At 35.6% G+C, this 25,371-nt stretch overlaps 1 protein-coding gene across 12 annotated transcripts in view; it reads left to right on the top strand.

The window, feature by feature from the left end:
- The window catches only part of syngap1b (synaptic Ras GTPase activating protein 1b), a 390,106-nt gene that overhangs the window by 246,267 nt on the left and 118,468 nt on the right, over nt 1-25,371 (top strand). For 7 of the 12 annotated variants that reach the window (XM_061882347.1, XM_061882345.1, XM_061882346.1 and 4 more), the window contains 4 exons: nt 1,822-1,913; nt 16,117-16,238; nt 24,978-25,131; nt 25,247-25,345. In XM_061882347.1, the coding sequence (XP_061738331.1) occupies nt 1,822-1,913; nt 16,117-16,238; nt 24,978-25,131; nt 25,247-25,345 (467 nt within the window). Of the gene's footprint in view, nt 1-1,821; nt 2,262-16,116; nt 16,239-24,977; nt 25,132-25,246; nt 25,346-25,371 lie in introns of all 12 variants that reach the window. The other 5 variants (XM_061882342.1, XM_061882344.1, XM_061882341.1 and 2 more) reach the window with 2 other exon arrangements.

Raw genomic sequence — 25,371 nt, 5'->3', positions numbered from 1 at the left:
TCACCAACCTGCTTTTGTGTCCTTGATGTCGCTTCTTAGTTAGATTACAAACCCCGTTTCCATATGAGTTGGGGAATTGTGTTAGATGTAAATATAAACAGAATACAATGATTTGCAAATCCTTTTCAACCCATATTCAGTTGAATATGCTACAAAGACAACATATTTGATGTTCAAACTGATAAACATTATTTTTATTTTTTTTGCAAATAATCATTAAGTTTAGAATTTGATGCCAGCAACACGTGACAACAAAGTTGGGAAAGGTGGCAATAAATACTGATAAAGTTGAGGAATGCTCATCAAACACTTATATGCAACATCCAACAGGTGTGCAGGCTAATTTGGAACAGGTGGGTGCCATGATTGGGTAGAAAAACAGCTTCCTAAAAAAATGCTCATTCTTTCACAACTGCGCGAGCAAATCGTCAAACAGTTTCTCAACGTTTCTCAAAATGCAATTGCAAGAAATTTCGGGATTTCAACATCTACGGTCCATAATATCAAAAGGTTCAGAGAATCTGGAGAAATCACTCCACGTAAGCGGCATGGCCGGAAACGAACATTGAATGACTGTGACCTTCGATCCCTCAGACGGCACTGTATCAAAAACCGACATCAATCTCTAAAGGATATCACCACATGGGCTCAGGAACACTTCAGAAAACCACTGTCACTAAATACAGTTTGTCGCTACATCTGTAAGTGCAAGTTAAAGCTCTACTATGCAAAGCGAAAGCTATTTATCAACAACATCCAGAAACGCTGCCAGCTTCTCTGGGCCCGAGATCATCTAAAATGGACTGATGCAAAGTGGAAAAGTGTTCTGTGGTCTGACGAGTCCACATTTCAAATTTTTTGGGGAAATATTCAACATTGTGTCATCCGTACCAAAGGGGAAGCGAACCATCCAGACTGTTATCGACGCAAAGTTCAAAAGCCAGCATCTGAGATGGTATGGGGGTGCGTTAGTGCCCAAGGCATGGGTAACTTACACATCTGTGAAGGCACCATTAATGCTGAAAGGTACATACAGGTTTTGGAACAACATATGCTGCCATCTAAGCGCCGTCTTTTTCATGGACACCCCTGCTTATTTCAGCAAGACAATGCCAAGCCACATTCAGCACATGTTACAACAGCGTGGCTTCGTAAAAAAGAGTGCGGGTACTTTCCTGGCCCGCCTGCAGTCCAGAGCTGTCTCCCATCGAAAATGTGTGCCGCATTATGAAGCATAAAATACGACAGCGGAGACCCCGGACTGTTGCTCTACATAAAACAAGAATGGTAAAGAATTCCACTTTCAAAGCTTCAACAATTAGTTTCCTCAGTTCTCAAATGTTTATTGAGTGTTGTTAAAAGAAAAGGTGATGTAACACAGTGGTGAACACGCCCTTTCCCAACTACTTTGGCACGTGTTGCAGCCATGAAATTCTAAGTTAATTAATATTTGCAAAAAAAAATTAAAATATGAGTTTGAACATCAAATATCTTGTCTTTGTAGCATATTCAACTGAATATGGGTTGAAAAGGATTTGCAAATCATTGTATTCCGTTTGTATTTACATCTAACGCAATTTCCCAACTCATATACAGCATCATTATCTATATAATATAAAATAAAATATTTATTCCTTTTTTTTGGTGCGTCTAAGTAAAAGTAAACCAAGGTGATCCAATCAGGGCGTGGTTTGTTTGTCATACACCACCTAACCCCCCCCCCCCCCCCCTCCCCTTGAACTTAAGCTGCCATTTGACCCACCTTAGACCCCGCCCTACTTTCCCTGTCTTGACGTTCTGCCCGTTGGTGTGTGCCCACAGATCAGCGGCCCCGGCGGAAAAGCATAGCGACGGGGAAGCAGCCCAGCATGGAGATCCCGCCCACTGCCCCCCTTCAGTCCTTCCGACAATCCGTGAGTAACCCCCCCTGTTCCCGGCCTTACGCGCTGCCCCCTTCCCTCTCGCTGCCCCTAACCCCGGCCCCGCGGCGGCACACATGCGTGCGGCAGGCAGGCGGCACCCCGCCTCACCCTTTCCCGCCCGCCCTCAGTTTGTACCAGCCGCCGCCGCAACGCAGCCGCCTAGGGGGCCTCAAGAAGGGGGCCAGCACGCCGCCCTTACCCCCCTCCCTGCCCCTGTCCCCCTGCCTGTCCCTCAGCCTGCCCCTCTCGCCCTCCTCCTCCTCCCCCTTCTCGTACTGGGGCGGAGACTGGAGGGCCGCCGGTTCGAGTCCCGTGGCAGGAGGAACACCCCTAGTGGAGGTAGGTGGTTGTAAACGTGACCCCGAGACTGACGAGTTTTTGTGTTTGTACTTCCTAGTATTGTGAGTACTCCGATGTTCAATATTAGCTAATATTCGCTGAAAATATAACATTTAATACTCGCTAAAAACTGTAACAGTACAAAAATATGTAGTAATCTGATGTTCAATATTAGCTAATACTCGTTGAAAACTGGAATTGTACAAAAACATGTAGTACTCTGATGTCAAATATTAGCTAATACTCGCAGAAAACTGTAATAGTACAAAATATGTAGTACTCTGATGTTCAATATTAGCTAATACTCGTTGAAAGCCGGAATTGTACAAAAACATGTAGTACTCTGATGTCAAATATTAGCTAATACTCGCAGAAAACTGTAATAGTACAAAATATGTAGTACTCTGATGTTCAATATTAGCTAATACTCGCTAAAAACTGTAATAGTACAAAAATATGTAGTACTCTGATGTTCAATACTAGCTAATACTCGTTGAAAACTGTAATAGTACAAAAACATGTAGTACTCTGATGTTCAATATTAGCTAATACTCGCTGAAAACTGTAATAGTACAAAAAAATGTTGTACTCTGATGTCCAATATTAGCTAATACTCGTTGAAAACTGTAATATTACACAAATATGGAGTACTCTGTTCAATATTAGCTAATACTCGTTGAAAACTGGAATAATACAAAAATATGTAGTACTGTGATGTCAAATATTAGCTAATACTCGCTGAAAACTGGAATAGTACAAAAATATGTAGTACTCTGATGTTCAATATTATCTGATACTCGTTGAAAACTATAATAGTACAAAAACATGTAGTACTCTGATGTAAAATATTAGCTAATACTCGCAGAAAACTGTAATAGTACAAAATATGTAGTACTCTGATGTTCAATATTAGATAATACTCGTTGAAAACTGGAATAGTACAAAAAAATGTAGTACTCTGATGTCCAATATTAGCTAATACTTGTTGAAAACTGGAATAGTACAAAAATATGTAATACTCTGATGTTCAATATTAGCTAATACTCGTTGAAAACTGGAATACTACAAAAACATGTAGTACTCTGATGTCAAATATTAGCTAATACTCATTGAAAACTGGAATAGTACAAAAATATGTAGTACTCTGTTCAATATTAGCTAATACTCGCTGAAAACTGTAATAGTACAAAAATATGTAGTACTCTGATGTTCAATATTAGCTAATACTCGTTGAAAACTGGAATAGTACAAAAACATGTAGTACTCTGATGTCAAATATTAGCTAATACTCATTGAAAACTGTAATAGTACAAAAATATGGAGTACTCTGATGTCCAATATTAGCTAATACTCGTTGAAAACTGTAATAGTACAAAAACATGTAGTACTCTGATGTCCAATATTAGCTAATACTTGGTGAAAACTGTAATAGTACAAAAATATGTAGTACTCTGATGTCAAATATTAGCTAATACTCGTTGAAAACTGTAATAGTACAAAAACATTTAGTACTCTGATGTAAAATATTAGCAAAAACTCGCAGAAAACTGTAATAGTACAAACACATGTAGTACTCTGATGTCAAATATTAGATAATACTCGTTGAAAACTGGAATAGTACAAAAACATGTAGTACTCTGATGTCCAATATTAGCTAATACTTGTTGAAAACTGGAATAGTACAAAAATATGTAATACTCTGATGTTCAATATTAGCTAATACTCGTTGAAAACTGGAATACTACAAAAACATGTAGTACTCTGATGTCAAATATTAGCTAATACTCATTGAAAACTGGAATACTACAAAACTATGGAGTACTCTGATGTCCAATATTAGCTAATACTCGTTGAAAACTGTAATAGTACAAAAACATGTAGTACTCTGATGTCCAATATTAGCTAATACTTGGTGAAAACTGTAATAGTACAAAAATATGTAGTACTCTGATGTCAAATATTAGCTAATACTCGTTGAAAACTGTAATAGTACAAAAACATTTAGTACTCTGATGTAAAATATTAGCAAATACTCGCAGAAAACTGTAATAGTACAAAAACATGTAGTACTCTGATGTCAAATATTAGCTAATACTCGCTGAAAACTGTAATAGTACAACATATGTAGTACTCTGATGTCCAATATTAGCTAATACTCGTTGAAAACTGGAATTGTACAAAAACATGTAGTACTCTGATGTCCAATATTAGCTAATACTTGCTGAAAACTAATAGTACAAAAATATGTAGTACTCTGATGTTCAATATTAGCTAATACTTGCTGAAAACTAATAGTACAAAAATATGTAGTACTCTGATGTTCAATATTAGCTAATACTTGCTGAAAACTAATAGAACAAAAATATGTAGTACTCTGATGTTCAATATTAGCTAATACTCATTGAAAACTGGAATAGTACAAAAACATGTAGTACTCTGATGTAAAATATTAGCTAATACTTGCTGAAAACTGTAATAGTACAAAAATATGTAGTACTCTGATGTTCAATATTAGCTGATACTCGTTGAAAACTGTAATAGTACAAAAATATGTAGTACTCTTATGTCAAATATTAGCTAATACTTCGCAGAAAACTGTAATAGTACAAAATATGTAGTACTCTGATGTTCAATGTTAGCTAATACTCGTTGAAAACCGGAATTGTACAAAAACATGTAGTACTCTGATGTCAAATATTAGCTAATACTCGCAGAAAACTGTAATAGTACAAAATATGTAGTACTCTGATGTTCAATATTAGCTAATACTCGCTAAAAACTGTAATAGTACAAAAATATGTAGTACTCTGATGTTCAATACTAGCTAATACTCGTTGAAAACTGTAATAGTACAAAAACATGTAGTACTCTGATGTTCAATATTAGCTAATACTCGCTGAAAACTGTAATAGTACAAAAAAATGTTGTACTCTGATGTCCAATATTAGCTAATACTCGTTGAAAACTGTAATAGTACACAAATATGGAGTACTCTGTTCAATATTAGCTAATACTCGTTGAAAACTGGAATAATACAAAAATATGTAGTACTGTGATGTCAAATATTAGCTAATACTCGCTGAAAACTGGAATAGTACAAAAATATGTAGTACTCTGATGTTCAATATTATCTAATACTCGTTGAAAACTATAATAGTACAAAAACATGTAGTACTCTGATGTAAAATATTAGCTAATACTCGCAGAAAACTGTAATAGTACAAAATATGTAGTACTCTGATGTTCAATATTAGATAATACTCGTTGAAAACTGGAATAGTACAAAAACATGTAGTACTCTGATGTCCAATATTAGCTAATACTTGTTGAAAACTGGAATAGTACAAAAATATGTAATACTCTGATGTTCAATATTAGCTAATACTCGTTGAAAACTGGAATACTACAAAAACATGTAGTACTCTGATGTCAAATATTAGCTAATACTCATTGAAAACTGGAATAGTACAAAAATATGTAGTACTCTGATGTCCAATATTAGCTAATACTTGTTGAAAACTGGAATAGTACAAAAACATGTAGTACTCTGATGTCCAATATTAGCTAATACTCGTTGAAAACTGTAATAGTACACAAATATGGAGTACTCTGTTCAATATTAGCTAATACTCGTTGAAAACTGGAATTGTACAAAAACATGTAGTACTCTGATGTCAAATATTAGCTAATACTCGCAGAAAACTGTAATAGTACAAAATATGTAGTACTCTGATGTTCAATATTAGCTAATACTCGTTGAAAGCCGGAATTGTACAAAAACATGTAGTACTCTGATGTCAAATATTAGCTAATACTCGCAGAAAACTGTAATAGTACAAAATATGTAGTACTCTGATGTTCAATATTAGCTAATACTCGCTAAAAACTGTAATAGTACAAAAATATGTAGTACTCTGATGTTCAATACTAGCTAATACTCGTTGAAAACTGTAATAGTACAAAAACATGTAGTACTCTGATGTTCAATATTAGCTAATACTCGCTGAAAACTGTAATAGTACAAAAAAATGTTGTACTCTGATGTCCAATATTAGCTAATACTCGTTGAAAACTGTAATATTACACAAATATGGAGTACTCTGTTCAATATTAGCTAATACTCGTTGAAAACTGGAATAATACAAAAATATGTAGTACTGTGATGTCAAATGTTAGCTAATACTCGCTGAAAACTGGAATAGTACAAAAATATGTAGTACTCTGATGTTCAATATTATCTGATACTCGTTGAAAACTATAATAGTACAAAAACATGTAGTACTCTGATGTAAAATATTAGCTAATACTCGCAGAAAACTGTAATAGTACAAAATATGTAGTACTCTGATGTTCAATATTAGATAATACTCGTTGAAAACTGGAATAGTACAAAAAAATGTAGTACTCTGATGTCCAATATTAGCTAATACTTGTTGAAAACTGGAATAGTACAAAAATATGTAATACTCTGATGTTCAATATTAGCTAATACTCGTTGAAAACTGGAATACTACAAAAACATGTAGTACTCTGATGTCAAATATTAGCTAATACTCATTGAAAACTGGAATAGTACAAAAATATGTAGTACTCTGTTCAATATTAGCTAATACTCGCTGAAAACTGTAATAGTACAAAAATATGTAGTACTCTGATGTTCAATATTAGCTAATACTCGTTGAAAACTGGAATAGTACAAAAACATGTAGTACTCTGATGTCAAATATTAGCTAATACTCATTGAAAACTGTAATAGTACAAAAATATGGAGTACTCTGATGTCCAATATTAGCTAATACTCGTTGAAAACTGTAATAGTACAAAAACATGTAGTACTCTGATGTCCAATATTAGCTAATACTTGGTGAAAACTGTAATAGTACAAAAATATGTAGTACTCTGATGTCAAATATTAGCTAATACTCGTTGAAAACTGTAATAGTACAAAAACATTTAGTACTCTGATGTAAAATATTAGCAAAAACTCGCAGAAAACTGTAATAGTACAAAAACATGTAGTACTCTGATGTCAAATATTAGCTAATACTCGCTGAAAACTGTAATAGTACAACATATGTAGTACTCTGATGTCCAATATTAGCTAATACTCGTTGAAAACTGTAATAGTACAAAAACATGTAGTACTCTGATGTCCAATATTAGCTAATACTTGCTGAAAACTAATAGTACAAAAATATGTAGTACTCTGATGTTCAATATTAGCTAATACTTGCTGAAAACTAATAGTACAAAAATATGTAGTACTCTGATGTTCAATATTAGCTAATACTTGCTGAAAACTAATAGAACAAAAATATGTAGTACTCTGATGTTCAATATTAGCTAATACTCATTGAAAACTGGAATAGTACAAAAACATGTAGTACTCTGATGTAAAATATTAGCTAATACTTGCTGAAAACTGTAATAGTACAAAAATATGTAGTACTCTGATGTTCAATATTAGCTGATACTCGTTGAAAACTGTAATAGTACAAAAATATGTAGTACTCTTATGTCAAATATTAGCTAATACTTCGCAGAAAACTGTAATAGTACAAAATATGTAGTACTCTGATGTTCAATGTTAGCTAATACTCGTTGAAAACCGGAATTGTACAAAAACATGTAGTACTCTGATGTCAAATATTAGCTAATACTCGCAGAAAACTGTAATAGTACAAAATATGTAGTACTCTGATGTTCAATATTAGCTAATACTCGCTAAAAACTGTAATAGTACAAAAATATGTAGTACTCTGATGTTCAATACTAGCTAATACTCGTTGAAAACTGTAATAGTACAAAAACATGTAGTACTCTGATGTTCAATATTAGCTAATACTCGCTGAAAACTGTAATAGTACAAAAAAATGTTGTACTCTGATGTCCAATATTAGCTAATACTCGTTGAAAACTGTAATAGTACACAAATATGGAGTACTCTGTTCAATATTAGCTAATACTCGTTGAAAACTGGAATAATACAAAAATATGTAGTACTGTGATGTCAAATATTAGCTAATACTCGCTGAAAACTGGAATAGTACAAAAATATGTAGTACTCTGATGTTCAATATTATCTAATACTCGTTGAAAACTATAATAGTACAAAAACATGTAGTACTCTGATGTAAAATATTAGCTAATACTCGCAGAAAACTGTAATAGTACAAAATATGTAGTACTCTGATGTTCAATATTAGATAATACTCGTTGAAAACTGGAATAGTACAAAAACATGTAGTACTCTGATGTCCAATATTAGCTAATACTTGTTGAAAACTGGAATAGTACAAAAATATGTAATACTCTGATGTTCAATATTAGCTAATACTCGTTGAAAACTGGAATACTACAAAAACATGTAGTACTCTGATGTCAAATATTAGCTAATACTCATTGAAAACTGGAATAGTACAAAAATATGTAGTACTCTGATGTCCAATATTAGCTAATACTTGTTGAAAACTGGAATAGTACAAAAACATGTAGTACTCTGATGTCCAATATTAGCTAATACTCGTTGAAAACTGTAATAGTACACAAATATGGAGTACTCTGTTCAATATTAGCTAATACTCGCTGAAAACTGTAATAGTACAAAAATATGTAGTACTCTGATGTTCAATATTAGCTAATACTCGTTGAAAACTGGAATAGTACAAAAACATGTAGTACTCTGATGTCAAATATTAGCTAATACTCATTGAAAACTGTAATAGTACAAAAATATGGAGTACTCTGATGTCCAATATTAGCTAATACTCGTTGAAAACTGTAATAGTACAAAAACATGTAGTACTCTGATGTCCAATATTAGCTAATACTTGGTGAAAACTGTAATAGTACAAAAATATGTAGTACTCTGATGTCAAATATTAGCTAATACTCGTTGAAAACTGTAATAGTACAAAAACATTTAGTACTCTGATGTAAAATATTAGCAAATACTCGCAGAAAACTGTAATAGTACAAAAACATGTAGTACTCTGATGTCAAATATTAGCTAATACTCGCTGAAAACTGTAATAGTACAACATATGTAGTACTCTGATGTCCAATATTAGCTAATACTCGTTGAAAACTGTAATAGTACAAAAACATGTAGTACTCTGATGTCCAATATTAGCTAATACTTGCTGAAAACTAATAGTACAAAAATATGTAGTACTCTGATGTTCAATATTAGCTAATACTTGCTGAAAACTAATAGTACAAAAATATGTAGTACTCTGATGTTCAATATTAGCTAATACTTGCTGAAAACTAATAGAACAAAAATATGTAGTACTCTGATGTTCAATATTAGCTAATACTCATTGAAAACTGGAATAGTACAAAAACATGTAGTACTCTGATGTAAAATATTAGCTAATACTTGCTGAAAACTGTAATAGTACAAAAATATGTAGTACTCTGATGTTCAATATTAGCTGATACTCGTTGAAAACTGTAATAGTACAAAAATATGTAGTACTCTTATGTCCAATATTAGCTAATACTTGCTGAAAACTAATAGTACAAAAATATGTAGTACTCTGATGTTCAATATTAGCTGATACTCGTTGAAAACTGGAATAGTAAGTGAACATGCAGTACCGTGATGTCCAATATTTGCTAATACTCACTAAAAACTGGAATTGTACAAAAACATGTAGTACACTGATGTCCAATATTTGCTAATACTTGCTGAAAACTGGAATAGTAAGTGAACATGCAGTACTGTGAGGTCCAATATTTGCTATTACTCGCTGAAAACTGGAATACTACGTGAATATGCAGTACTCTGTCTAATATTAGTTAGTACTCGCTTAAAAATCTGGATAAGTATGTGAACATGCAGTACTGTGATGTTAAACATTAGCTAATACTCGCTGAAAACTGGAATAGTACGTGAACATGCAGTACTGTGAAGTCGAATACTAGCTAATACTCACTGAAAACTGGACTAGTATGTGAACATGCAGTACTCGGATGTCGAATATTAGTTAATATTTGCTGAAAACTGTAATAGTACATGAACATGTAGTACTCTGATGTCCAATATTAGCTAATACTCGTGAAAATTGTAATAGTACGTGAATATGCAGTACTCTGATTTTAAATATTAGCTAATACTCGCTGAAAACTGGAATAGTATGTCAACATGCAGTAATGTGATGTCGAATATTAGCTAATACTTGCTGAAGACTGGAATAGTACATGAACATGCAGTACTCTCATGTCGAATATTAGTTAAAATTTGCTGAAAACTGTAACAGTACATGAAGATGTAGTACTCTGATGTCCAATAGTAGCTAATACTCGCTGAAAACTGTAATAAAACGTGAATATTCAGTACTCTGTGTCATGATCCGCGGCTCGGATCATGTCATGTTCTGGTTTGGTTCTGTTTTCTGTCTTGTTATCACAACTACTGTGACGTTTAGCTGGCATCGGGGTATGGTTTTTGTTCTCTCGTGGATGCAGTCGGAGAATGGACACAGCGTGAAGGTAGGAATGATGATTTATTTATAACTACAAAACAAACTAAGAACATAAATTCTTGCACAAGGCACTAAGACAAAACCAACAGAACTAGCATGTGAGGTAGAAAGAACAAAAGACGCTAGCATGTGAGCTAGGGAAATAAACAAACGAATAGCGTGGAAGATAACAAGAATTAAAAATAGTATTTACCACAATGAGGGATAGCGACGTCACCTGTTGCATCTCAATTTGTGTTTCGATGCAACAGGTGACGTCGCTATCCCTCATTGTGGTAAAGCATTGATTAGCTTACAGTCATGCAGTGACCAAATATGTTTGATTAGCAAACTCACCTTTGTGCATTCATGCGCAACGTTGTAAGTTTGGTGGACAAAATGAGACAGAAAAAGAAGTGGCATAAAACACGTCTTAGAAAGTCGGAGAAAGTTATGCATGTAAACAAACTAGGGTGACTTCATGGACCGCCATAATGAGTAGGACAAAACGGCGCTCGCCAAATACTCGAATCGGTGAAGAATGTTTAATGTAAAAAGTGTGCTTTATAGCAATTAGGGAGGTTTGTGTCATGTTTGTCCTCCTATAGATGTAACCGGTGGTCTTTTCCTCTGCGTTGTGTGTTTTTTATGGAAGACGACCGACACCATGGGTTTCTCCACTGCACTTTACTGATAACACAGAATACAATCGTCATCAAAACTTTGTGCCATCGTCGAGCCCCTCTCCCGTTATCGTAGACAAAAAGGGCTAGTTACATACACAGTAAAATAAAAACATACCTGATAACACAGAATACAATCGTCATCAAAACCGTTGTGCCATCGTCGAGCCCCTACACAAATATATAATAATGAACAAGAAATGAATTAAAGTTCTTAACAAGACATTTTCTGTCGTCGCATGAACGCCTACCTCTCCCGTTATCGTAGACAAAAAGGGAAGTTGGAGGGCGTGTCTAACGCATATAAAAAGACAGGTGTCACAGTTATTATTGCAGTAGGAGGGACAACGAGACAATGGTTCCACATTGACAAAACATCAAACAATATTCAGGTATTTACATGTAACTTACATATTTTGTGTAATTATAACAATAATAAAACATTAGAAAATAAATTATTTACAAGACGTAATTGACCCTGTTACATAGAAACCAAATAAAAATCATTTGAATTTTTCATATATTTTTGAAAAAGCTCCAGAGAGCCACTAGGGCAGCGCTAAAGAGCCGCATGCGGCTCCAGAGCCACGGGTTGCCGACCCCTGATCTAGGACAATTATGCTACTATTAATATTTTCAAAAATGTTGGGCTTTCCCTAAATTTCAAGGAAGTTTCCATTCAAATGAATGGACGTGTTTAAAGTTCTGCAATGCCCTAAATTCTTAGAATGTTGCGTCATTTTTAAACCTGATTCCAACCTTCCACACACTACTCTTCCCATATATCGAACGGGAAACATGTTTCTCGGTTCCGAAACTTCCTTGATTACCCGTAATTACCAGGAATTTCCCACCCATTGAAAATAAATGGGCAATATACAAACCGTTCCACCATCCACACACTCCACTCACCTTGGACAGTCAAGCAATTTACTTCCACTTCCACGGTTCGTCGGCTAGCGCACATGGTGCATTCGCACGCAATTCCTCCTGGAATTGCAACTTCTATTTCAGGGGTCACCAACGCGGTGCCCGCGGGCACCAGGTAGCCCGTAAGGACCAGATGAGTCGCCCGCTGGCCTGTTCTAAAAATAGCTCAAATAGCAGCACTTACCAGTGAGCTGCCTCTATTTTTTATATTTTATTTATTTACTAGCAAGCTGGTCTCGCTTTGCTCGACATTTTTAATTCTAAGAGAGACAAAACTCAAATAGAATTACAAAATCCAAGAAAATATTTTAAAGAGTTGGTCTTCACTTGTTTAAATAAATTCATTTTTATTTTTATTTTGCTTCTTAGAACTTTCAGAAAGACAATTTTAGAGAAACAATACAACCTTAAAAATGATTTTAGGATTTTTAAACACGTACCTTTTTACCTTTTCAATGCTTTCCTCTTCTTTCCTGACAATTTAAATCAATGTTCAAGTAGTTTTTTTATTATTGTAAAGAATAATAAATACATTTTAATTTAATTCTTCATTTTAGCTTCTGTTTTTTCGACGAAGAATATTTGTGAAATATTCCTTCAAACTTATTATGATTAAAATAAAAAAAAAATATTCTGGCAAATCTAGAAAATCTGTAGAATCAAATTTAAATCTTATTTCAAAGTTCTTTGAATTTCTTTTAAAATTTTGGTTTCTGGAAAATCTAGAAGAGATAATTATTTGTCTTTGTTAGAAATATAGCTTGGTCCAATTTGTTATATATTCTAACAAAGTGCAGATTGGATTTTAACCTATTTACAAAATGTCATCAAAATTCTAAAATTAATCTTAATCAGGAAAAATTACTAATAATGTTCCATAAATTATCTTTTTAATTATTTCAAAAAGATTCAAATTAGCTAGTTTTTCTCTTAATTTTTTGGGGGTTGAATTTTTAATTTTAAAGAGTTTGAAATTGAAGATAAACTATGTTTCAAAATTGTATTTAAATTTTTTTCGTGTTTTCTCCTCTTTTAAACCCTTCAATTAAGTGTATTTTTCATCATTTATTTTCTACAAAAAACCTTCCGTAAAAGGAAAAAAATGTACGACGGAATGACAGACAGAAATACCCATTTTTTTATATATACATAGATTTATTTATTAAAGGTAAATTGAGCAAATTGGCTATTTCTGGCAATTTATTTAAGTGTGTATCAAACTGGTAGCCCTTCGCATTAATCAGTACCCAAGAAGTAGCTCTTGGTTTCAAAAAGGTTGGTGACCCCTGTTCTATTTACTGTACAAAGTTCAGTCTCTATTTATTTTATATATTTATATTTTTATTTTGTATATTTATACTTCCTATTATTTTCTCACTCATTATGTTTTATTTATTATTATCGCCTAAATTACTGTTCATGATTTAACAAGTTGTCCACAAACATTCTCATTCGTTTTATTCCTGGAAAAAAGTTTTGGATTTGTTGAACGGGTAAAGTGAACAAATATGAGAGAGAGCTGCAAAACTGAAACAATTCTTATTGTAATTGTTATTAACTAAGAAAAATATCATTTAAATGTTGGCATGTTGAATTAAATTGCAAACACATGAAGCATGCTTGTATATCTTTACATGTTCCAAATAAACAATTGCATTAGTAATACCAAAATACATGAATTCACAAAAATACAGAATAAATATATTATAGACACATATGAAATAATGAACAATTTAGTGGAGTGTTTTAGTTTTATTTTCCTTGTGTTTTTTTATAATTATTATTTTACTTTTTTCTAGTGATGTGACGTGATTGATGTGAAAGAATAACATTTTGATATGTCACAATATGTTGCAAACATAATTATCGTTATTTTAAAGAAAAAATATATTTTGAATAATTGAACTTGAACATTTTTTTGTTATATAATATTTCAAAAGTATATTGTGTGACATAAAATAGTAGGATAATACAAAATTAATTAGTACTGGATCATTACTATTATTTTGTTTTATTTTATTTTTTTCCCCCCTACTTTATTGTAATTGTTTTACTTGGTTGATATAAAAAAAATACCATTGGAAAAACTAAAATACATGTAATATTTTATTAAAATTAACTAAATGAATATGGATTATTTTACAATTTCAAACAACAAACATTACTATTACATTATATACTGTAGTAATATTTTATTTGTTTTGCAGTTATTTTACACAGTTGATCTGTAAAGATACAATTGAAATTGAAAATTAGTCCATCCATCCATCCATTTTCTACCGCTTGTCCCTTTCGGGGTCGCGGGGGTTTAAAATTAGTACAAAATTAAATTACAACTAAATCAATGTGAATATTTTTAAATTTCTAAGAATAGTACTATTACATTCTATATTGTAGTAGTATTATTTTACTTTTTTGTTATTTAATTTGGTTGGTGGGAAAAGTTAATATTGTGAATTGTTACATTATGTTGTACATAAAAAAATATAAAAAAGAACAAAGTTATTGAAAAAAGTGACTTAATATGAATCTTTTTACAATTTCAAAACTTAAACAGTACTATTACATTAGATGTTGTAGTATTATTAGTTTTGATGTTTATGTTATTTAAAAAACATTGGGAATTGTGCAATATGTTGTGGACATAATTTAAACTGTAGGAAAAAAGGACAATGTTTTAAAAAAAATTAGATTAAAATAAATAGTTTTACAAATTCAAACATTAAACTGTAGAATTACACTATATACTATTTCAAAAGGATGCTGTATTAGGTACAATAGTAAAAAATTACAAACATATTGATTTACGTGCGTGCGTCATCGATTAACTTGCACGTGACATCAAATAAATCAAAGTTTATTTATATAGCATAACCCTTAATCACAAATTTCTCAAAGGCTGCACACAACACACACAAATATATATATATATATATATATATATATATATATATATATATATACACATATATATCTATATATATAAATATATGTGTGTAAATAAATATATATATATGTGTGTATGTATGTATGTATGTATGTATGTATGTATATATATATATATATATATATATATATATATATATATACATACATATATATATATATATATATATATATATATATGTATATATACATATATACATATATATATATACATATATATATATATATATATATATATATATATATATATATATACATATATGTATGTATGCATATATATACCATAAGTATACATATATACACTTATATACTTATATGATACTGTGTTATTTTTTCCACATTTAAACATCCGGATTATTACTATAAAAAAATTAAATGTATGTATTGTTTTAAATTTCAGCTTTTGCTTTTTTTTTTCTTTGAAATTTTGTCTTTTTTCCTTTCTAATTTTCTTTCAAATATTTTACTTTTGTGATACATGGTGATCCTTCAATGATTAATTGTATAACAAAAAAACAAAAAAAAAAACTCTTTGAATTATTTCCTTTGATTTCACATTCTCTCACACAGTGAAAAGAAATAAATGCTCAATGAAGTGCAGAGTTCGAATTTCCTCATTTTGTCGCCAGTGCAAAGCCTTTGTGTGGGCAAGGAGAGTGACACCTCCGCTCCCCCACATGTGTGGCTCACTAGCGCCCACCACAGGCTGCCTCAGCACACTGCATGCTGGCCATTCATGACCCTTGTGTCTCTCTCCCATCATGCGCCATTCCCTCTTTCTCCCCCCCCCCCCCCCCCCCCTCTCCTCCGTCTGCTCGTCCGCTCCAGAGTTTCCTCAGCAGAAGGTTGAAAGGTTCCATCAAGCGGGCCAAGAGTCAGCCCAAACTGGACCGAACCAGCAGCTTCCGTCACATGATCCTCCCCCGCTTCCGCAGCGCCGACCAGGACAGGTCAGTGCCCACTTTCTACCCATTTATATACAAACCCCGTTTCCATATGAGTTGGGAAATTGTGTTAGATGTAAATATAAACGGAATACAATGATTTGCAAATCCTTTTCAACCCATATTCAGTTGAATGCACTACTAAGACAAAATATTTTATGTTCAAACTAATAAACTTAATTTTTTTTGCTAATAATAATTAACTTAGAAATCATGTTTCATGGCTGCAACACGTGCCAAAGTAGTTGGGAAAGGGCATGTTCACCACTGTGTTACATCACCTTTTCTTTTAACAACACTCAATAAACGTTTGGGAACTGAGGAAACTATTTGTTGAAGCTTTGAAAATGGAATTCTTTACCATTCTTGCTTGATGTACAGCTTAAGTTGTTCAACAGTCCTGGGTCTTGTTGTCGTATTTTACGCTTCATAATGCGCCACACATTTTCGATGGGAGGCATGTCAGGACTGCAGGCGGGCCAGGAAAGTACCCGCACTCTTTTACTACGAAACCACGCTGTTGTAACACGTGGCTTGGCATTGTTTTGCTGAAATAAGCAGGAGCGTCCATGATAACGTTGCTTGGATGGCAAAATATGTTTCTCCAAAACCTGTATGTACCTTTCAGCATTAATGGTGCCTTCACAGACGTGTAAATTACCAATGCCTTGGGCATTGGTAATTTACACGTACCAACACAGATGCTGGCCTTTGAACTTTGCGCCTAAAACAATCCGGATGGTTATTTTCCTCTTTGTTCCGGAGGACACCACGTCCACAGTTTCCAAATATAATTTGGAATGTGGACTCGTCAGACCACAGAACACTTTTCCACTTTGCATCAGTGCTTCTTAGATGAACTCGGGCCCAGCAAAGCCGGCGGCGTTCCTTTGTGTTGTTAATAAATGGCTTTCGCTTTGCATAGTAGAGTTTTAACTTGCACTTACAGATGTAGCGACCAACTGTAGTTACTGACAGTAGTTTTATGAAGTGTTCCTGAGCCCATGTGGTGATATCCTTTACACACTGATGTCGGTTTTTGATGCAGTACCGCCTGAGAGATCAAAGGTCCGTAATATCATTGCTTACATGCAATGATTTCTCAAGATTCTCTGAACCTTTTGATGATTTTACGGACCGTAGATGGTAAAATCCCTAAATTCCTTGCAATAGCTCGTTGAGAAATGTTGTTCTAAAACTGTTCGACAATTTGCTTACAAATTGGTGACCCTCGCCCCATCCTTGTTTGTGAAAGACTTAGCATTACATGGAAGCTGTTTTTATACCCAATCATGGCACTCACCTGTTCCCAATTAGCCTGCACACCTGTGGGATGTTCCATATAAGTGTTTGATGAGCATTCCTCAACTTTATCAGTATTGATTGCCACCTTTCCCAACTTCTTTGTGAAGTGTTGCTGGCATCAAATTCTAAAGTTAATGATCTTTTGCACAAAAAAAAATGTTTATCAGTTTGAACATCAAATATGTTGTCTTTGTAGCATATTCAACTGAATATGGGTTGAAAATGATTTGCAAATCATTGTATTCCGTTTATATTTACATCTAACACAATTTCCCAACTCATATGGAAACGGGGTTTGTATAGTACAGAAGGCACACTTTGGAGAAGTAGGTCATATGGCAGCCAAAGAGTCAACACGCACATTTTACTGCCTACATAGCAGCTACACAAGCTAGACATACGTAATAAAACATCCCATTTGTCAATATAAACAAGTATCAAATATTTATGAACACATACAAAATTTCCAAGGTAGTATTAGAAAGCATCCAGTAACAAATGTGTCCGCATCATTCCACCTACTACATCATGAGCTTACTTTAAAAAATTATCGTTGCCCTTAGATGCTGCCAAATAAAACAATTACCACTCCACTTCCACTTAAGTCCTGTATTTTAGTCAAGTCATTTTCAAAAGGTATACATGCTAGTCTAAAGGCTACTTGGAGGTAGAAGCTACACAACAAATAAGCACACAATAACACCCAAGCTAAGCGTGCGTAATAAAACATCACATTTGTCAATAAAGTATCAAATATTTACAAACACATACAAAGTCTCCAAGGTAGTATTAGAACGCGGCCAGTACCAAACCTGTCCGTATCATTCAAGTTATTGCATTATGAGCTTACTTTAAAGGGGAACATTATCACCAGACTTATGTAAGCGTCAATATATACCTTGATGTTGCAGAAAATAGACCATATGTTTTTTTAACCGATTTCCGAACTCTAAAAGGGTGAATTTGGCGATTTAAACGCCTTTCAATTGTTCGCTGTCGGAGCGATAACCTTTCACACGTGACGTTACAACGGGAAGCAATCCGCCATTTTCTCAAACACATTACACACACCGAGTCAAATCAGCTCTGTTATTTTCCGTTTTATCGACTGTTTTCCTTACTTTGGAAACATCATGCCTCGTCGGTGTGTTGTCGGAGGGTGTAACAACACGAACAGGGACGGATTCAAGTTGACTTATGTGGAGTGTTTATCGATTAGCACGGCATGCTAATCGATGCTAACGTGGCAGAAATGGCAAGAATGTGTGGATATCCTGCGACACTCCAAGCAAATGCATTTCCAACGATAACGTCAACGAAATCACAAAGGTGAGTTTTGTTGATGTTATTGACTTATGTGCTAATCAGACTACTAACATGCTATTTAGGCTATCTGTATATAGATTTGTAGCTATATTTGCATCCAGTCTTTCCCTCCACTCACATTTAATGCCAAACAAACACTTACCAATCGACATATTTAAGTTGCTCCAGTGGTCAAAAGATGCAATCGTTGGTTACAAGGCGATCGCCGAATAGCTTCAATAGCTATTCGCTCAATAGCTTCAGTTTTGTGATGACTCTTCTTTGGCATGGTAATGCCGGCGTTGTTTTCCCAAGGATGCGTCGAAGCGATGAACACAACAAGGTAAGTTAAAGGGTATTTATTTAATAATAAAAGGCTATGAACAAAAACACTGGTGTAAAGAGAAAAGGTAAACAAAAGACGCTAGCGTGAAAGCTAGGATAAAACACAAGGAAAACTAAAACTTGGTACGAGGACACAAAAGAGTAAACAAAAACATTCAGCATGAAAGCTGGAAAATAAAGTGGCTTAGCGTGAGAGCTAGCGAGAAAATACATACATAGAATGATGAGAGTCGTCGCTGTTGCGCGTGGGCAAATTAGGATCCGAGAATGAGTAAACAGAAAAAGTGAGCTTAAATAGGAGGGTGAAAATTAGTAGCAGGTGTGCGGGGCGAGACTAACAGGTGGACTGATGCGTAACCATAGTGATGGACAAAAACAGGAAGTAAACGGGTCAGACTGAGAATTAAAACAAAGATGGAAAAAAACAAACATGTGAAGATCTGAGCAGCAGATCGCAACAAGTTTCTTCTTCAATTTCGTTTTCGCTATCTGCCTCCATACTCCAATAATCCGTTTCAATACATGCGTAATCTGTTGAATCGCTTAAACCGCTTAAATCCGAGTCTGAATCCGAGCTAATGTCGCTATATCTTGCTGTTCTATCCGCCATGTTTGTTTGTATTGGCGTCACAATGTGACGTCACAGGAAAATGGATGGGTGGATTTACAGATAGCGAAAATCAGGCACTTTAAAGCCTTTTTTCGGGATATTCCATGATGGGTAAAATTTTGAAAAAAACTTCGAAAAATAAAATAAGCCACTGGGAACTGATTTTTATTGGTTTTAACCCTTCAGAATTTGTGATAATGTTCCCCTTTAAAGGCCTACTGAAAGCCACTACTACCGACCACGCAGTCTGATAGTTTATATATCAATGATGAAATATTAACATTGCAACACATTTAGTTTACTAAATTACAATTTTAAATTTCCTGCGGATTTTCCTGATGAAAACGTTGCGGAATGATGACGCGTATGATGACGCGTGTTTGTGACGTTATTGGTTGGAGGGGACATATTAGCCCAGCACCACTTACGGCTAAAAGTCGTCTCTTTTCATCACACAATTACACAGTATTTTGGACATCTGTGTTACTGAATATATTGCAATTTGTTCAATTAATAATGGGTAAGTCAAAGTAGGTGGGAAGCTTTTAGCCTTTAGCCACACAAACACACGGTGTTTCCTTGTTTAAAATTCCCGGAGGTGAAGCTTTACTATGGATCAGAGCGGTCAAGCAAACATGGAGCCCGAATACATGTCAACTGGCAGTTTTCGGTGAGAAAATTGTGGTAATAAGTCGCCTCTTACCGATGATCAGCGGAGCTTCTGTCCTGCTGCAGCTCAGAGACTGGCGTCAACACACCCCTGGCCACACCCCTCCGACTTTCAGGTACTATTTAACTCACTAAAACACTAGCAAAACAATAGAAAGATAAGGGATTTCCCAGAATTATCCTAGTGAATGTGTCTAAAAACATCTGAATCGCTCCCAATGCAATCGCCTTATTTTTTATTTTTCTAGTCCTTCACTCTAAATTTCCTCATCCACGAATCTTTCATCCTTTTTCTCAAATTAATGGGGAAATCGTCGCTTTCCTGGTCCGAATAGCTCTTGCTGCTGGAGGCTCACATTATAAACAATGTGAGGATGTGTGTAGCCCTACAACCCGTGACGTCACGAGCATATCGTCTGCTACTTCCGGTAAAGGCAAGGCTATTTTATCAGCACCAAAAGTTGCGAACTTTATCGTCGATGTTCTCTACTAAATCCTTTCAGCAAAAATATGGCAACATCGCGAAATGATCAAGTATGACACATAGAAAGGACCTGCTATCCCCGTTTAAATAAGAAAATCTCATTTCAGTAGGCCTTTAATAAATTGTTGTGACACTTAGATGTTGCTAAATAAAAAAAATTACCACTCCACTTCAACTTAAGTCCTGTATTTTAGTCAAGTCATTTACAAAAAGTAAACATGCTCGTCTAAAGGCTACTCGGAGCTATCAACTACGCAACAACTAAGCACACAATAGCCCCCAAGCTAGACATAGGTAATACAACATCACATTTGTCAATGTAAACACGTATCAAATATAAAGACAAACAACATTTCTAAGGTAGTATTAGAAAGCATCCAGTAACAAACGTGTCCACATCACTCAACCTACTGCATCATGAGCTTACTTTATTAAATTATCGTGGCTCTTAGGTGGTGCCAAATAAAAAAATACCACTCCACTTTAACTTAAAGGCCTACTGAAACCCACTACTACCGACCACGAAAGTCTGATAGTTTATATATCAATGATGAAATATTAACATTGCAACACATGCCAATACGGCCTTTTTAGTTTACTAAATTGCATTTTTAAATTTCGCACGGAAGTATCATGATAAAACGTTGCGGTATGATGACGCCTGCGTGTGACATCACGCATTGTAGAGGACATTTTGTTCCAGCACCATTCCCAGCAATAAGTCGTCTTCATCCACGAATCTTTCATCCTGGCTCAAATTAATGGGGAAATCGTCACTTTCTTGGTCCGAATCGCTCTTGCTGCTGGTGGCCATGATTGTAAACAATGTTCAGATGTGAGGAGCTCCACAACCTGTGACGTCACGCGCACATCGTCTGCTACTTCCGGTACAGGCAAGGCTTTTTTATTAGCGACCAAAAGTTGCGAACTTTATCGTGGATGTTCTCTACTAAATCCTTTCAGCAAAAATACGGCAATATCGCGAAATTATCAAGTATGAAACATAGAATGGACCTGCTATCCCCGTTTGAATAAGAAAATCTCATTTCAGTAGGCCTTTAAGTCCTTAATTTTAGTTAGGTCACTAACAAAAGGTAAACATGCTAGTCTAAGGCTACTCGGAGCTGGCAGCTACACAACAGCTAAGCACACGAGCTAGACGTACATAGTAAAAAAATCACATTTGTCAATATAAACAAGTATCAAATATTTCTAAACACATACAAAATGTCCAAGTTAGAATTAGAAAGCATGCAGTAACAAATGTGTCCGCATCTTTCCACCTATTGCATCATGAGCTTACTTGAATAAATTATGATGTGCTGCCGGATAACACAATTACCACTCCACTTCAACTTTAGTCCTGTATTTTGGTCAAGTCATTTACCTTTAGTAACACATCACATTTGTCAAGGTGGTATTAGAAAGCATCCAGTAACAAACGTGTCCGCATCATTTAACTTATTGCATCATGAGCTGACTTTTATATATTATTGTGGCCACTAGGTGTTGCTAAATAAAACAATTACCACTCCACTTCAACTTAAGTCCTGTATTATAGTCAAGTCATTTACAAAAGGCGAAAAGCTACTCCGCATCCTCCTTATCCTTCTCCTTTCCTTCCTCCTTTTCTTTCTCCTCTTCCTCTTTCTTCTTGTCCTCCTCCTTTTCCTCCTTCTTTTCTTTCTCCTTTTACTCCTTGCATTTTTCCTTTTCTTCCTCTTTCTTTTCTTTGTCCTCATCTTCTTCTTTTCTCTCTTTTTTCGTCTTCCTTCTCTGCTTTATCCTTGTTTTTCTTCTGGTCATCCTCCTTTATCATTCTCCTTTTCTTTCTCCTTTTCTTCCTTTTTCTTCCTATTTTCCTCATTTTCTTTCTTCCTCTTTCTCCTCTTCTTCCTCTTTCTTTTTGTCCTCCTCCTCATTTTCTTCTTCCTTTTCTTTTTCTTCCTCATCTTTCTCCTCCTCTTCGTCTTTATTCTTGTCATCCTGCTTTTATTCCTCCTTGGATTGTTCCATTTCATTGTTTTCCTCTTTTCCTTCCTCTTTTTTTTCTCCTCCTCTTCCTCTTCCTCTTTCTTCTTGTCCTCATTCTCGTCATTTCCTTCTTCATTTTCTTCCTTCTCCTCAACTGTATCCTACTTTTCCTCCTTCTTTTCCTTCTTGCATTCTTCAACTTCCTTTCTTCCTCCTCCTCCTCTTCCTCTTTCCCAACCTTTCTTCTTCTTTCTCCTCCTTATTCTCGCCTTTCTTCTTATATTCCTCTTCCTCTTTATCCTTCTCATTTTCTTCCTCCTTTTCTTCTTCCTTCTCCTCCTAATCCTGCTTTTCCTCTTTCTTGTTGTCCTCTTCCTCCTCATGTTTATCCTCCCTTTACCTTCTTGTCTTCCTTCTTTTCTTCCTCCTTTTCCTCCTTGCATTCTTCTTTTTCCTTTTCGTCCTCCTCCTTATCTTCCTCTTTCCCCCCTCTTTTTCTTCTTCCTTCTCCTCTTTATCCTCCTTCTTTTTTCTGGTCCTCTTCCTCATTATCCTTTTAATTTTCTTCCTTCTTTTCCTTCCTACTTTTCTTTCTCCTCTTTCTCCTCCTTTTCCTCTTTGTTACTCTCTGCCTCCTCCCTTTTTATCCTCCTCGTTTCCGTCCTCCTTTTCTTCTTCATCCACTTTAATCCCCCTATTTTTCCTCTACCTTATCCTTCTGTTCTTCCTCCTTCTCTTTCTTCTTCTCCCTTTTGTTTTTCATTTTCTTCCTCCTCCCCTTCTTTAATTTTTTTCCGGCTTTTTATTCCTCCTCATTTTTCCCTCTCCTTCTCTTCCGCTTTTTCTCCTTCCTTCTCCTCTTCCTCTTTATCCTTCTCATTTTCTTCCTCCTTTTCTTCTTCCTTCTCCTCTTCATCCTGCTTTTCCTCTTTCTTGTTGTCTTCTACCTCCTTTTCCTCCCCCTCCTCATCTTTATCCTCTATTTTCCTTCTTGTCCTCGTTCTTTTCTTCTCCTTTTCCTCCTTGCATTCTTCTTCTTCCTTTTCGTCCTCCTCCTCATCTGACTCCCCCCCCCTCCCTCTTCTTCTTCTTCCTACTCCTTTTTATCCTCCTCCTTTCTTCTGGTCCTCCTCCTTCTCATTATCCTTCTCATTTTCTTCCTTCTTTTCCTTCCTCCTTTTCTTTCTCCTCCTTTTCTTTCACCTCTTTCTCCTCCACTTCCTCTTTCTTACTCTCTGCCTCCTCCCTTTTTATCCTCCTCGTTTTCGTCCTCCTTTTCTTCTTCATCCACTTTAATCCCCCTCTTTTTGCTCTACCTTATCCTTCTGTTCTTCCTCCTTCTCTTTGTTCTTCTCCCTTTCTTTTTAATTTTTCTTCCTCCTCCCCTTCTTTAATTTTTTTCCGGCTTTTTATTCCTCCTCATTTTTCTCTCTCCTTCTCTTCCTCTTTTTCTCCTTCCTTCTCCTCTTCCTCTTTATCCTTCTCATTTTTGTCCACCTTTTCTTTTTCTTTCTCCTCTTCATCCTGCTTTTCGTCTTTCTTGTTGTCCTCTTCCTCTTTTTCTTCCCCCTCCTCATCTTTATCCTCCCTTTTCCTTCTTGTCCTTGTTCTTTTCTTCCTCCTTGTCCTCCTTGTATTCTTCTTCTTCCTTTTCGTCCTCCTCCTCATATTCCTCTGTTTTACCCCTCTTTTTCTTCTTTCTTTTCCTCTTTATCCTTCTCTTTCTTCTGGTCCTCATCCTCCTCATTATCCTTTTCATTTTCTTCCTTCTTTTCCTCCCTCTTTTTCTTTCTCCTCCTTTTCTTTCTCCTCCTCTTCCTCATTCTTACTCTTTGCCTCCTTCCTTTTTACTCTCCCCTTTTTCATCCTCCTTTTCTTCTTCATCCACTTTATGCTCCTCTTTTTCCTCTAACTCATCCTTCTGTTCTTCCTCCTCCTCTTTCTTCTTCTCCTTTTCTTCTTCATTTTCTTCCTCCTCCCCTTCTTTAATTTTTTCTCCCTCCTTCTCCTCTTCCTCTTTATCCTCACCTTCCTCCTTCTCTCCCCCACCCAGGGCACGATTGATGCAGAGCTTCAAGGAGTCGCACTCCCACGAGTCCTTGCTGTCACCCAGCAGCGCGGCGGAGGCGTTGGACCTGACGCTGGACGAGGACGCGGTCATCAAGCCGGTGCACTCCAGCATCCTGGGCCAGGAGTACTGCTTCGAGGTGAGAACGTCTACGCGGCCTCGCGTCACATGCGCGCGCAGGACGCCGGACGGTGCGGCGGCGTGGGCGCCGCGCCGCTCACTAACGGTGTGGATGCCGCTGGCTGTGACCCCAGGTGACCACGGCATCGGGAACCAAGTGCTTTGCGTGTCGCTCGGCGGCAGAGAGGGACAAATGGATCGAGAACCTGCAGAGAGCCGTCAAGCCCAACAAGGTGAGGGGAGAGAAGGAGGGAAGTGA

Source organism: Nerophis ophidion, linkage group LG21, assembly GCF_033978795.1.
Source record: "Nerophis ophidion isolate RoL-2023_Sa linkage group LG21, RoL_Noph_v1.0, whole genome shotgun sequence".
In the NCBI taxonomy this organism is placed as follows: domain Eukaryota; kingdom Metazoa; phylum Chordata; class Actinopteri; order Syngnathiformes; family Syngnathidae; genus Nerophis; species Nerophis ophidion.
This window is presented reverse-complemented; position numbering and strand designations above follow the sequence as displayed.